We start from the raw sequence: 14,376 nt of genomic DNA on the forward strand, positions 1-14,376 counted from the left end.
AATTAAATGGATCCAAAGTAAGCAAAGGAAGGAAATAATAAAGAGCACAAGTCAATAAAACTTAGAAGATAGAAAAAAAAATTTAATGTACAAGTGATTTTATAAAAAATCAATAAATTAGAAAAAGAGCTAAGGTACCTAGACTGTATGAAGGCCAGACATCATCCTCACTCTTCTGTTTTCCACACCTGTGTAATTCCCTCTCCTTGACTGTGGGCAAAACCTGTTATTTGCTTCTAACCAATAGAACATGGAATATTTTGCCTTATTCCCTTCTCAGTTAATACAATTTGATGAAGCTACCATGTTGCAGAGGCTCACATGGCAAAGAACTGAGAGCACATTATGAACTCTGCCAACAACCACATACATGGTTTTAGAAGCAGATTCTTTAACAGTCTAGCATTCAAATGAGAAGACTACCTCATGGCAAGGCTTGAGCACAGCCTTATGAGACTTATGAGATATCCTGAAGCAGAGGACCCAGCTAAGCCATGCCTAAACTCTCCAAATTTTGACCCACAGAAACATTCAGATAATAAGTATGCACTATTTAAAAGTCACTAAATTTGTAGTAACCTGTTATGCAGCAATAGATACTGGATGTAAGAGTGAAGACATAAATTACCAATAAGAATGAAAGTGGAGACATTACTACAGACCTTACAGAAAGTTAAAGGGTCTTAAGGGAATATTATGAACAACTTTATGCTTATATAATTGGCCATTTAGGTGAAATGGACAAATCGCTTCAAAGACACAAACTGCTAAAATTCATTCAGAAAAACACCCTGAATAGTTGTGTGTGTGTGTGTGTGTGTGTATGTGTGTGTATAAAGAGAAAGATGCACTCTTCACATGCTCTCTTCCTCTCCCCGTTCGTCCTCTTCCCTACTTTTTAAAAGAAGAAATTAAATTTGTAGTTAAAAACCTCCCCAAAAGGCTCCAAGCCAAGGTGTGGTTTTGTTGTATAATTCTACCAAACATTTTAAAGGAAAATAATAGTAATTCTATACAAGCTCTCCTGGAAAAGTAAAGAGGAGAAAACACTCCCCAACACATTTTATAAATGTGGCATTATCTTAATACAAAAAGCAGATGAAAACAAATTTAAGAAAACTACAGACCAGCAAATTGAACCTAGTACTGTGCAAAAGGCTAATACATCATGCAAAGCTCATTCAACACACAAAAACTAATCAATGCAGTTCACCATTTCAACAGATCAAATAAGAAAAACCATATAATCATCTCAACAGATGCAGAAAAAAATCCATTTTACAAAATTCAACATCAATTCATGATAAATACTCTCAGCAAACTAACAATAGATGGGAATTTTCTTAACCTGGTAAAGGGCATCTATAAAAAAACCTACAGCTAATATCATACTTCATGGTGAAAGATTGAGTACTTTCTTCCTAAGACTGACAACAAAGCAAAGATGGTCTCACTACTCCCATTCATCATCATACTGGAGAGTCTAAAGTAGAGAGAGAATACAACACGAATAAAGATGAAAATACCTAAAACAAAGAAATAAAATTGTCTCTGGTCACAGATAACAAGATTATCTACATAAAACAATTCAAGGCATCCACAAAAAGATACTAGAAACCTCCTTTAAGAACTATAGAGAGGGTTGTGACATCTGTATATAGCGCCATTTAACAAAAGTGCATGGCTACTTCTAACATGCATGAGGCCAACATCCCCCTAACCTCTTTTCCTTTGGAAGATTCTAGGGAGTATTTATTTTCCATAACCATCAAGCATCTTTAGTTGCTTGTGACTATGATTTACTTTTATTCTTCCCTGCACTACTATTCAGACCCATAGTTTATCTTCATCTATCTTTCCTTCCTCACCCTGGAGGTTAGCACCTACAGGAAAGAAAAAGAGATCAAAGTCTATTCTGCTTTCCTCTTTCAATTTGATCCCCCGGGGAAACCAAAAGTAGCACAGATGTAACACTAACTCCTTGGCTACAGAGAGTCCTCAGATTTAAGGAGAAACAGGAAATTATGCTATCTTTGCCTTTTTATCACAAGGTATCTCTCATCAGATAAGCAGCAGACCTTGGCTGAAGAGCAGAAGATGCAACAGGGATGGAAGAGATGCTGCTAAGATGGGTGCTGGGAGGGACACAGGGGTAGAAAAGGAGCAGGGAGTCCAAGTAGCCCCCATGAGGCACAAAAGGATTTAGAACTGGGGAACACTTATATTCCCCTTAGCCCAACTCTATAGGGACTGGAAGCTGGGGTACTGCAGGCTCTACAGTAAACATAAAAACAGATGTAGAATGTTCCTCCAGGTGGGGCTTGGGGGGTGCTTTCATATCCATTGATTAGAAGAAGGGGACACTGTTAATAAGGGAAACTGCAGTATGTGAGTGTTTCTAAATCATGCAAATGATGTGACTATCTCTTCCAGTAACATCAGGTGTGAGAAACTGCATCATTTCCCACTCATCACCACCGTCAAGAGTATGTGCTGTAACCTCTCAGAGGACTCTGTGTCAATACAAGGGGTGACTCTTTAGCTTTTCCATTTATTCTCATCCCTATCATGATCGTCTTCAGTTTATGAAGGAATAATTACCAACAGATACCAGGCTCCTTTATTCTTATCCACACCACCCCCCCCCCCAAATCATTGGTTTTGATCACTGGAGCTTAATTACCTGTCACCAAATTTTTAAAGAAATGGCAACCAGAATGAGGTGCGTGGAGTAACACGGAGGTCACGACTGCACGCGTGGCTATGAAGGGTGGGTAAGACAGACGCTAGAACGTGACTATGAGTCAAACCAGCCAACGTTTATGGAAATCACCACATATATTTATTAATTGCTTTAAGCAGTTTCATGAACTGACTCTCCAGCTTTAAATACTCCAGAGCTCTGCTGAAATAGTTTATTTCACTGAAGGCCTAAGCACCATAAGAAGTTCCACCATGGCTACTGCCTCAAAATGATGTGAAAGACACCGTGTTACATTAACAAATATTGGTTTCCATTATTTAGTTACACTGATTTACTTTACTATATTGCGATGTGTTTTCTATCCCCCCTTACAGAGGTCCCACTAAAATGCCAGTGCCATTCTTCATAGACATCTTAAGTCTCACGAATGTCACAGGAGTACAAAAGACTGAAATGTCATTTTAGAGACCAAACAAAAGGTGTTCAAAATGAGATTTGTGGCTTGAAATCTTCAAGCATAATGCCCTTTGATGTTAAATTCTTACCACCTCACTTATTTCATCAGAATTAATACAAAAGACACACTTACCAACCAAGACAACAAGTCTGTATTTTTCATTAGTTTGCCGCCGATAGGGTGTCACTTCCTCATATGTAGGCACATCAGCTGTATCGTACTGGTCACTCTTCTTGCATTCATACATGGACTTATTTGTTTTCTTATCTTTTCTACTAAGACGGAAACTTCTCCTAAAACCAGCTGCAAAAATATATATACATATATATATTTTTTTAGTAATAAGAACTAAAGAAAGAAACCTCAAAAAGACAAAAATTAAAAAACCCTCAAATCTGGCTGGATTTTATGAACCATAATGCTGTTACAAGTATATTTTGTAACAGAAAAAAACAAAGATACTTCACAATTTCATTAAAACAATTTATAAGAGAATCGTCTAACATTTATCTCTGTAGTTTTATAAATTTTATTCAGTTCCAAACCATGAAGAGTTCTTTCCAGAAATCAATGAGTAAAATACATACAAAGCAAAGTAAGTTGAAAATCATAATTTATCATGGATTAACTGATGAACACATTTGATAAGCAAAAAGCTAAAAGCCCTATAAAAATGTCAAATATAAATGATGACTTCGTCATTCATAAACACTAGAATATTTTGTTTTGTATTGTAAGCATAACCTAACAACATACCTGTTGCACAGACAAGCATCTATTGTTGAATAAAAAGAAAACTAAATTAGGGACAGCTCAGTGTCAGACATGCCTATACATGGATCAGGCTGACGGAACGAGCCAGTCACAAAGAGCAAGTTCTTTAAATTTATGAGACTCCAGTGGAGGGGGAGTAAATGACCAAGACCAGGTCCTTTTTCTTCTATGGAACGTCTATGTTTTTATAATTTGAAGCCTACTGAAATTTGGAAATAAGATTCATAGTCTCAACTGTGTACTCCCATCAATAGATCACATGATCTTTTGCTAAAATAAGTTTAGAAGTACTTCAATAAATTTGATGTCTGCTTCAGGAGACCTCTCCAGCTCACTGCTACCATTTTTCACACCAAGAGCTCCAAAAGCTGAGGCAAAAGTTCTTTTTCTCAGTCAATCCCCATTTCATTCTGCTTGCCCTTCATGTTGTTGCATCACTCAGGTTTTACTTCCTTTCTAGAATAGTGATGTTTATCATACACAGTATGATTGCATCCATATCAACAGTATGAATTCGGCAAGAAATGCAATCAGTTCTTGACCTAACCAACTCTCAAAATCCAGACTTTGAGGAAGAGAAAACTGTTCTGCTTATTGAAACGTTTTATAAATATATATAGTTGTATATGTATTTTTATATATACATATATATGTGTACATACACATATATATACACACATATGTACACACATATATATACACACATATATCCATATATATATGTATATATGTATCAGCTCCATAGTACAAAGCAAAATGCATTTTTAAAATTAAAAAGTACATTTTTAAATGTAAAGAAATACATCCTCTTAGAAAATGATATTTTTTTCTCTTGAAAAAATATTGATCAAATTTGATTAGTAAAATAATTTTTAAATAGAGGTATTTTATAATAAAATGCAAGAATGTTAAAACTGTTTTGTTTGAATTTTAGGAACCATAATGAAAAAGAATATTACCACTGGATTTAAGAAATTAATAGGATTCAAAATAAAGGCCAGTATTGAAAACAATTATCAATAACCATGGAGTTATATACCACTCACCTTACGGGTTCACAGTTTAACAAAAAACCAGCCAGGCTATTAAGAATCGGGAGATACAACTTCATCTGATAGTATATTTCTGTGGCCTACCACGAGTCATTCTGATTTTGAGATACTTGGATTATTTGAGGGAAAAGATTTACAAAGGATTTGAGACAAGAGTTAATCACTCCAAAGCTCTCATATCAAAGACACAAGGCAAAGAGAAAAAGGCAAATTGGACAAGTGATAAAACATTGGTATTTCTCAAAGAAGGATGAGATTCCAGGGAAGCACAGGGGGAAATGAGCCAACCGGGCCCCAGGATGAAGAAAAAGTGTCAATTCTAAAAGCACACAGACAGGCAGGGTTTAAACTTCTATATAAAGGGTCATAGAAAGTTGTTTATTATCGTGTCTCTTTTCAGGATATTGGGGAAAGGGTCTCAAGAAGTTCCCTTACATCTGAGTCCTCACAATGTCACCCCAGAAGTGGGAGGGATCCTTACAACCCCCACCAGGGCTTTAGCGCAATGCTTCTCAGACCAATTTGCAGAAATTAGTTATGCCATCCCAACCCACCCCCACCGCTGTCACCTGTGACTGCTGGCTCACTCTGGAATCCAGTAGAAGATGGCTCCTGGTTGAGCACAAAAATTACACATCAGCTATTCTAATTCTTTGATGCTGGTGTTTCAGAGTGTTCGAATTTCAGGTTCCCATGGTTCTTGTCTCATGTAAGGCAATTAGAGGATAAGCAGGTAGAAAGGGAAACTTCTTCGTGGTTATTGCTTGCATGGAGGGAGGGTTTTACTCAAGTCACTAACAAACTTGTGGCCCAGGAATGACTCTAAGTAGGACATAAATGCTTCATCCAAAGCAAATGAAGTCCAAGAGTGAAAACCTGAAAAAATTTCTGAGCCACGAATTCTAGCTGAATCCTGCATTTCAGTGAAAGTGTTTACCTAACTGAGTTTTTACAATTAACTGAAGCTTTTACTTTCATTATAAACAGTAAAGAGATGGTGGGGAAAAGAGAGAAGGTAATCAGATTTCTGGTGTGAGGTTCTCGGGACATCAGAGATGGGGACCATGGTCCATAGGGTTAGTTTGGTGACATTCATTGTAGGGTGCTTGATACAAGTTTTCTAAATTCAAGTAATTTAAAAAGGCAATAGCAAAGCCCTACTTCATTCCTGTTTCATTCTCTTAATGTAAATTTCAACAAAGAAAGCAGGACACATTTGGTACTGTCACAAGAGAAAATTCTAAGAGGCAGACGTAAGGACCAAATACCGCATACGAAGACACAGTGCTGCAAGGAACCTGGGAGACCATCTGGCCCGTTACATCCTCACTCCCTGGCCACACAGACGTCACAGACGTCACTGCACTTGCCCGCGCACCATGACACAGTCCTGACCTCATTCACGTCAGTTTTCCAGGTGGCAACTACCGAGTGACTAGAATTCCCACAGGTTGTGAAGCTTAAGTGTCTTGACCCAAAACACTCACAAAAGAAAAATGGCAGTCAGGTCGTCACGCCAATTCTATTAGAGCAGCAGCAGCAGTCCTGAGTGGTAAAAATCGAGGACCACAGGTGGCCAGGTCTGGGTCACCACAGGCTCTGACACAGCTGTGTGATTTGCCAACTTTTTCAAACACTTACCTGAAGGCTCATTCCTCAACTTTAAAATGAGTATAACAGTATCCACCTTACAGGGTTGTTAAGGATTAAACAAGCAATTCATATAAAGCATTTGGTCCAAGGGAGCCTGGGTGGCTCAGTCGGTTAGGCGTCCAACTTCGACTCAGGTCATGATCTGGTTCATGAGTTCGAGCCCCACATCAGGCTCTCTGCTGTCAGTGTGGACCCCGCTTTAAATCCTCTGACCCCTGTCTCTCTGCCCCTCCCCTGCTCGCTCTCTCTCAAAAATAAACAAACATTTAAAAAATAAGTAAGTAAAGCATTTGGCCCAGTACCAAGCATATGGTAAATACCTACATATACTGGCTATGGATTAGTACTTGATTATGTCTCCCACTAACTGAAAGTACCTAGAAGGCAGAAACATATATCTCCCTGTGTTCCCACGGTACACGGTCTACTAGCAAGAAAGGGAAAAATAAGTTAAGGGTCTTATTAACAAGTTTTTAATTGGCTGTTATAAAAGAACAGCATTTAAATATAAAGAATAGTTATTAAAATTAAAGCCAGATTTAAAGATGTTAAATATTAAAAGTACCCTATTAAAGTAGTAAAGCTTTTTAAAGAAACACAGCAGAAAAAATTTAGCATGCACTATCCTTTCACTTTTTCCTGCCCCCAGATAATCTCTCTAGGGATATATGTTATTTCTGGTACAATATTTAAATTTAAAGAGCATCCTTCTCTTCTGTCTTCTTACCATGATCATGTACTCTCCTGAGCCAGATACCTGTTTATGTTCCATATTTATATCACAGTGTGTGTGTGTATATATATTTTTTATTATATATGTTATATATCCACACATATAAATACACAGAATAAAATAAAAATTCCCAACCCAGAGCAACCAGTAAAAAACAGCTGGAACAGAGGATATGACAAAAGGTACAAAATTCAGAGTAATTGCTTGTGATGGTTTCTCAGACCAAAAGAACAAAACAGGCTATTTTCCAAGAATCTATCCCCCGTGAGTAGTCTGGGGTCATAGCTCATTCAGTGTGCCATTCAAGGCAGTGCAGAGACGGTAATTTTCAAACCTGGGTAACACAGTGAGCGATGTGTCAGCACACCTGGGCTAAGTCTAAGCTTAAAGGAGAGTTAACTCTGTGTCAGGAAGAGGCAATTTCTTACCTTCAGCTTTTGTGTGGTTCTCTAATTAAAAGGAAGATTTAAAAATGTAGACTTGAACTGAAAGTAAGCAAAGCATTCTTTCAGGTAACTGAAAAACCTAGGACCTATTTAATTCCAGTTCACCGTCAACGCACAAATCTTAGCAAGAACTGGCTTTAAAGAAGGAAGGGAAACGGAACAGTAACAAGGACTCTGGAGTAAGGGCACAGTTTTACACAAAATATATTTTTCCTTATATTTCACATTTTTGTAATTTATAATTGGCTCAACATTTTTATGGACAGGCTTTTTCCAGCAAGCTTACCCACAGCTGTTAGAGATTTGTGTGTTTTAAAGGAACGACACGTCTACTTTACTACAATAGGAAAGTGACTTTATAGTAAAACTGCAGCTGCGGGTCAGCCCACTAATCGCAAGGAGACACTTCTTATCTAATATTTTCCAGTAGAAATCATTTACAGTGACTTGTTAGCTTATCATATAATTGCGAGGCTTTGTTTAAAGTCTTTTTTACTATAAAAGGAAACAGTTAAATTGCTAGTTTTTTGCTCATTTCAAGAAGATCGCAATAAACATCCCTGAACATTCCCTTTATTCCATCTTGTGGATTATTCCATTAGGGTAAGTTGCCAGAAGCTAGATAGATCTTGTCCACATGCTTCTCAGATCAGTGAAGGACAATGTACGTTTCCACCAGCAGCAAATACAATTACCCATACTACCAGTCTCTCATGAAGGGACTTCTAATTCGCTTTGAAATCTTCAGTGATTTAACAAGTGATAAACTGTGTATGATTTCATCTTGTCTGTTATTGGAGTTGACCGTTCTTTCACGTTTATCACCCAGCTGCACACCTTATTTCTTCTTTAAATTGTTAACACATTTTGATCACTTTCTTATTGGGGTCTTCATAAATACATACATGTACATATGTCTTCTAAGGTCACAGTCCTTGGCCCTAATTTGATGCAACCACTTAAGATTTTCAACATTCCATTTTGAAGAAATGTAAAATGTTGATGTATTTGAGTCTGTGCATTTCTTTTTGTGACTTCTCCCACTGTTTTTAGGACTTTCCTATTCCTTGGGTCTGATAAATATTCACCTATATTTTCTTAAGTTAAAAAAAAATGGGCTGCATGGCTTTACACTTAATTTTTTTTTATCCCATCTGGAATTACTCAGCTGTAATCATGAGATCAAGCTTGTGAGGTGAGGCTGTAACTTTATATTTTTCTAAGTAATTAACCAATGGTCCCAAAAATACTTACTGAACAATCCTTTCACTACTTTATGTTGATACATTCTTTGTACTGAAGTACCAGATGGCTTATTATGTCACGATGAAAACAATAAAAAAAATAAAAAGGTAATTCTTGGTCTGAGTTTACAGAATTCTCTTATTGATAATATCAATACCAAAGCAACAGAAGTCATGATGGTGGTAGTTGATATGTATTGAGAACTTACTAGATAAGACACCCTTGAAGCCTTTATGTGGATTAATCCATTTAATTCTCACAGCAACCCAATGAGGTAGGCAAAGTACTCCATGGATTTAAGTGGCTCTTCTTTTAGTTTAATACGTCAGGGAAAGACAAACACCATATGATTTCACTCATATGTGGAATTTAAAGAAATGAAACAGATGACCATAGGGGGGAAAAAAAGAGAGAGGCAAACCATAAAACAGTCTCTTAACTATAGAGAACTGACGGTTGGTGGAGGGGAGGTGGTGGGGGGATGGGTTAAATGGGTGAGGAGTATTAAGGAGGGCATGTGTGGTGATGAGCACCAGGTGTTGTTTGCAAGTAACTGATGAATCACTAAATCCTACAAGTGAAACTAACATTATACTGTATGTTAACCAACCAGAATTTAAATAAAAATTTGAAAAAAAAAAGATCACCAAGACTGGTTCAAATATTAAATGATGAAAACAGCAAGTCTGAAAAGTTACTCTAAATACACAGATGTACGGTAGAAAAAATGATGAGCCTTCTGTTACTTTATGAAATAAGTAAATAAGAAAAGATAAAGGAGCAGCAGCGTATTCTAGGGTTTAAAAATCGTAAGCTCTTTTCTGTTAGAGACATTTTTTCCAAATATAACAATACATTTTGGATACGTCTCTGTATTCAACATGATGTGTAAAATATAAAAATATACACTACAGTGTCACTGCCCTCCAAAAGCTCCCAGTCTACCAAGAGACACAGGAATATTCCCAAATACTTGTAATTTAAGGGGTTTTGCAACACAGGCTCATGACCAGAAACTAAGATTTTTAGCAAGTTCTCTAATTCAACACTGACACTTAACTTTTAAGTAAAAAAAAAATAATAATTATAAAAAAAAATAATAAATAAATAAATAAAATAAACTCAGGCAGTTGTGACTTGGTCATTGGCAAAGCCATTTCACTACATTTATATAACACCATTCACTCAAAGAGTATAAAATTTAATGCTTACATATGTAAATTAAGAATCATTTGCTATTAAAATAAGCTTCATGTTATAGATAAGTATTATACCTATCAATTCTATGATTTCATATGTTACTGGTATTTCCAACAGTAACAAAATTAAAAAAAAAAAAGGCTTGAAGTATCCAACATATACATAAGTATGGGAATGGTTTATTACACATTTTTGCAAAGAAATGAGGTTGACGTCATTAAAATTACAATTCTAAAAATTTAGAGCACCATAAAATACATTTGATATAATAATAAGTGGAAAAAACTGAGCAGAATACAACATTCATACTACGAGAGCTTTACTTTTTTACTAATATAAAAGTGGGTATGGATAAAACAACGTGGAAGAAAATGCATAACAACAGACAATGGTTGTGTTAGGGTGAGAGGGCTGTGGACAATTTTTATTGTTTTTCAAATTTTCTGTGTCACAAAATTTTAAAATTTGAACAAAAAAAAGCCCACAAAACACAGAGTTCATAATATATGAACAACCAAACAAATGAAATCCACTACTGACAGATGTATTGTGTGCCATACCAACCTAAAATACAAAATCCGTTTTGACTGTGTCTCAGACATAGGGTCTAGTCTTCTGTATTTTGAAATGATTGTGGTAATAGACATTTTTATATTTACAATAGCTAGAAACAGCCAGTAAATTAAAATATTAAAAAAGCAATAGAAGTAAAAATAATGGAAAATGATTTCTTAAAAATAATATAGGATGAGAACTAAAGATCAAAGGTCAAGAAGATAGAACCAAAGGTCAAGACAGAGAAAAGCAGAGTTTTGAAAACTTATAACCAAACTAATACAACTGATGTGAAATCTGTTTTAAAAATCATAAATTGTTCTTGCATTCTTTGTTCCCATAAATAAGTAACTTTGGTGTGAATTTACAATGTAAATATTTCATTTTAATAATTATTTTTCATAAAATTTTAAGACAGTTTAGATGGCATTTTATGAATGTCTATGAACACAAAAGGCCCTCCAACAGAGTCAAGGTGACTCACCACCAATTGTAGCAGCCCCAGAAATCACACATGTGAACAAGTGAGATCTGCCTTTCTGGTTCAAAGAAAATAAATACTATAATGTTACCACGTATAATTTTCAAATAGGACAGTTTCAATCTTTGGTTACACTTCTTTGATATAACCAATTTGGTCTCATAACATCAAATATTAATGTATTCCCGATGTTTTTAATAATAAATGAGCTTTCGCTTTGTTTCAATTTTACAGATGTTTGTAGAATGGGAAAAGAAGAATCTCGGTGCAATTGTTTGAATCATCAAATAGGAATATTGATCAGAGGAATCTCAAAAGTTAGAGATTTGAGGAAGGTTCCAGTCTAAAGGTCCTAATTTTTAAAGGAATACACTTACTTGATATCAACAGAGTCAAGAAAACTGCTTAGTTTCTTAAAAGGAGATAAAAATAAACACTTCAATTCTTTTTCTCTCCTTAAATACATGAAAATGTGTTTTTTTTTTAACTTGGGAGAACTACAACACATTGTATGAAAATCATTTTTTGTATCTTAAAACACCGGATTAATTTGACAAAGCTAATATTTAATAGTTCAATAGGTACCTTAGTTACAAGGAAGAAAATATTTTAATGCAAATGAACTTTTTAAGAAGATTAAAAAACCTCACATAGACATTAATAAAAATATGCAGCTGGAAACTATTACACAATGTTAGGCTCCTGCTAACAAAACATTGAAAATTTCCATTAAAATAAACATTTTTAATATAATGCCAATGTTGCTAATAATGATAGAAATCATAACTGACATGTAAAAACTATGTGGACATGATCCTGAGACAAAAATATTACTGAAATGATACTTCCATAGTATCCCAATCATCAAATTGTCCCAAAGACACTTAAGGATAATTAGGAACGAACAAATAAACAGATAAAAATCTTGAGAGGAGGTTTAAATTGAAAAGAAACGCCAATATAAAACTATAAAAGTAACTGAGATGTGAAAAGCTGGGGTAGGCAGCTTCTTCTACTCATCTTCTAAAACAATGTCCGAAAAAGAAAAAATCATCCAAGACACATGAACATGACCATGGATTGTATTAACCAACTTTACGTATGCTAATTTTGTATAGAAAGTGGAACAAGGCCTTTGAGCAAATACAAAATTCACCTCTGGAATGTTACACGTTTAAAGTTGCTCTCAATAAAACTTAATGTTCAAATGCCATAAACACCCTTGAATAATTCAGCTCATCTCAAGCTAAAAATAAAAAATAGAAACTCAAAGTACCTAGTGAAATCATGGAAGCTAATATAAGATACCAGTTTGCAATTTCCAAGAAAAAAAAAAAAACTACTTCGGTCTTAAAAAGTTTTCCTGATACCACTGACAACTTCTTTTTAAAGCATAGCATAGTATTACCACAAAAAAAGAGAAACCATATGAGAATTTAATTTTCTGCCAGCCAGCTAATAAAGAAATGAGTTTTTACTTATTTTACATGCTTTCAAAATTATGAGAAAATACAGTATGCACACATAAAATTAAATATAAAAATATAGTCCTAAAAAGAGGAGAAATTGATTTTAAATTTTAATATATTTTTTTAAGTTGAGTCTATGCAACCTAAAATTCTCCAAGCAGGAATGGTTTCTTTCTGTCAGAGAAAATATTTCCAAGTAGTATTCCAGACATGTTGAGATTATGCAGAGTTCTTGTTCAAGAAAGAACCTGTACCATTTTTAAAAGAATGCTTCTAAATGTTCTCTTTGTATAAATTTTACTTTTTGGAAGAATATTAAGGCAGTATATTTAGACATAACTGTACTTACCTACAAAACATTCTTTAATAAAATGTCTTAATAATGGAGCAAATGGGAATTTTTACTAGGTTTATAAAATAGGCAGTGTAACTGGTTGAGAATCAATGGTGCTTACACATAGAAATAAGAAATAGGATTAGGAAAAAAAACACACACACAGAAGTAGAGATAGGTAAATAATAACATTTAAAAGAACAGCAAACGTACAGTTGTGTTTATATTGAACTTTATGGTAAATGCTTCAGTTATTTTAAATAGAAAGAACAGTCTTAACTTACAGAAGTCCCCAAACTGATTTTGTTTTAAAAGAATGCATGAAGTACTCCAGTAAGGCCAGAAGTGGAGAAACTGATGATTTTTCAGGAAACCATTTGCAAGAAATTATGTTTGAAGACAGACGCATGATAAGGATGCATGGATTATAACACGATGTCTATAATGAATTAACCAGAGTAAAAACATTCTGTAATTCTTACCAATGTAAAAAAATATTCTTCATATAAAGTATTCTGTACTACATTAGGAAAAAGGAGAGAATCTTCAAAGCTGACTATTGTACTCTTGAGAAACAATGGCTGTATAGAAGCCAACACACACACATACACACACACACACACACACACACACACACACACACACACACTTCCACACCATCCACCAAAGCTAAACGAAATTTTCAAGAGCTTGTGAGACGAAATTAATTACTCCTAATTATTCATATATTTATATAAATATAAATGGTTTGACAATCTTTATATACAGGCAGCCCTTGACTCACAGGGATTCAACTTTAAAAGGTCCAGGTTTTACACTTCATATTTACAGCATACTATCAACTTATCTTCATGTTACTGCCATAAAATTTTATGCAATTAACACAACTTACACTGCCTGCTCAGTGAGCTTTTTCCTTCCTTCCAATAATAACAGCTAAATCTCTTTTATTGATAAGCAGACCTCTAAGAAATGCAGCATGTTACACATCAGTAAGAATCATCCCACACAGTGTACATTTGGATCACTGACAGCTGATTAAGTATGGTTTTACAATATAATTCTTATACAAGCAGACATTCAATTCTTGGGGTATTATAATGTTACTTCTTTTGAAAGAGTCAAATTAGATCATTTTTTGACACAGAATGTCAAAAATGTAATGGTCTTGAGGTTAAGGGCTACTTATATATGTTATAACGTGCTTGATTTTATGCACTTCAGAGAAAGTGAATATAATCAGATGTATTCACTGAGCTACTGGCCTGATTTA

The 14,376-nt window shown here is 34.9% G+C and overlaps 1 protein-coding gene across 2 annotated transcripts in view; it reads right to left on the minus strand.

The window, feature by feature from the left end:
• The window catches only part of MPP7 (MAGUK p55 scaffold protein 7), a 210,770-nt gene that overhangs the window by 54,892 nt on the left and 141,502 nt on the right, over positions 1-14,376 (minus strand). For both annotated transcript variants that reach the window (XM_078450316.2, XM_078450315.2), the window contains exon 11: positions 3,294-3,464. In XM_078450316.2, coding sequence (XP_078306442.1) covers positions 3,294-3,464 — 171 coding nt within the window. The remainder of the gene's footprint in view (positions 1-3,293; positions 3,465-14,376) is intronic.

This window comes from Panthera onca, chromosome B4 (assembly GCF_046562875.1).
Source record: "Panthera onca isolate mPanOnc1 chromosome B4, mPanOnc1 haplotype 2, whole genome shotgun sequence".
In the NCBI taxonomy this organism is placed as follows: domain Eukaryota; kingdom Metazoa; phylum Chordata; class Mammalia; order Carnivora; family Felidae; genus Panthera; species Panthera onca.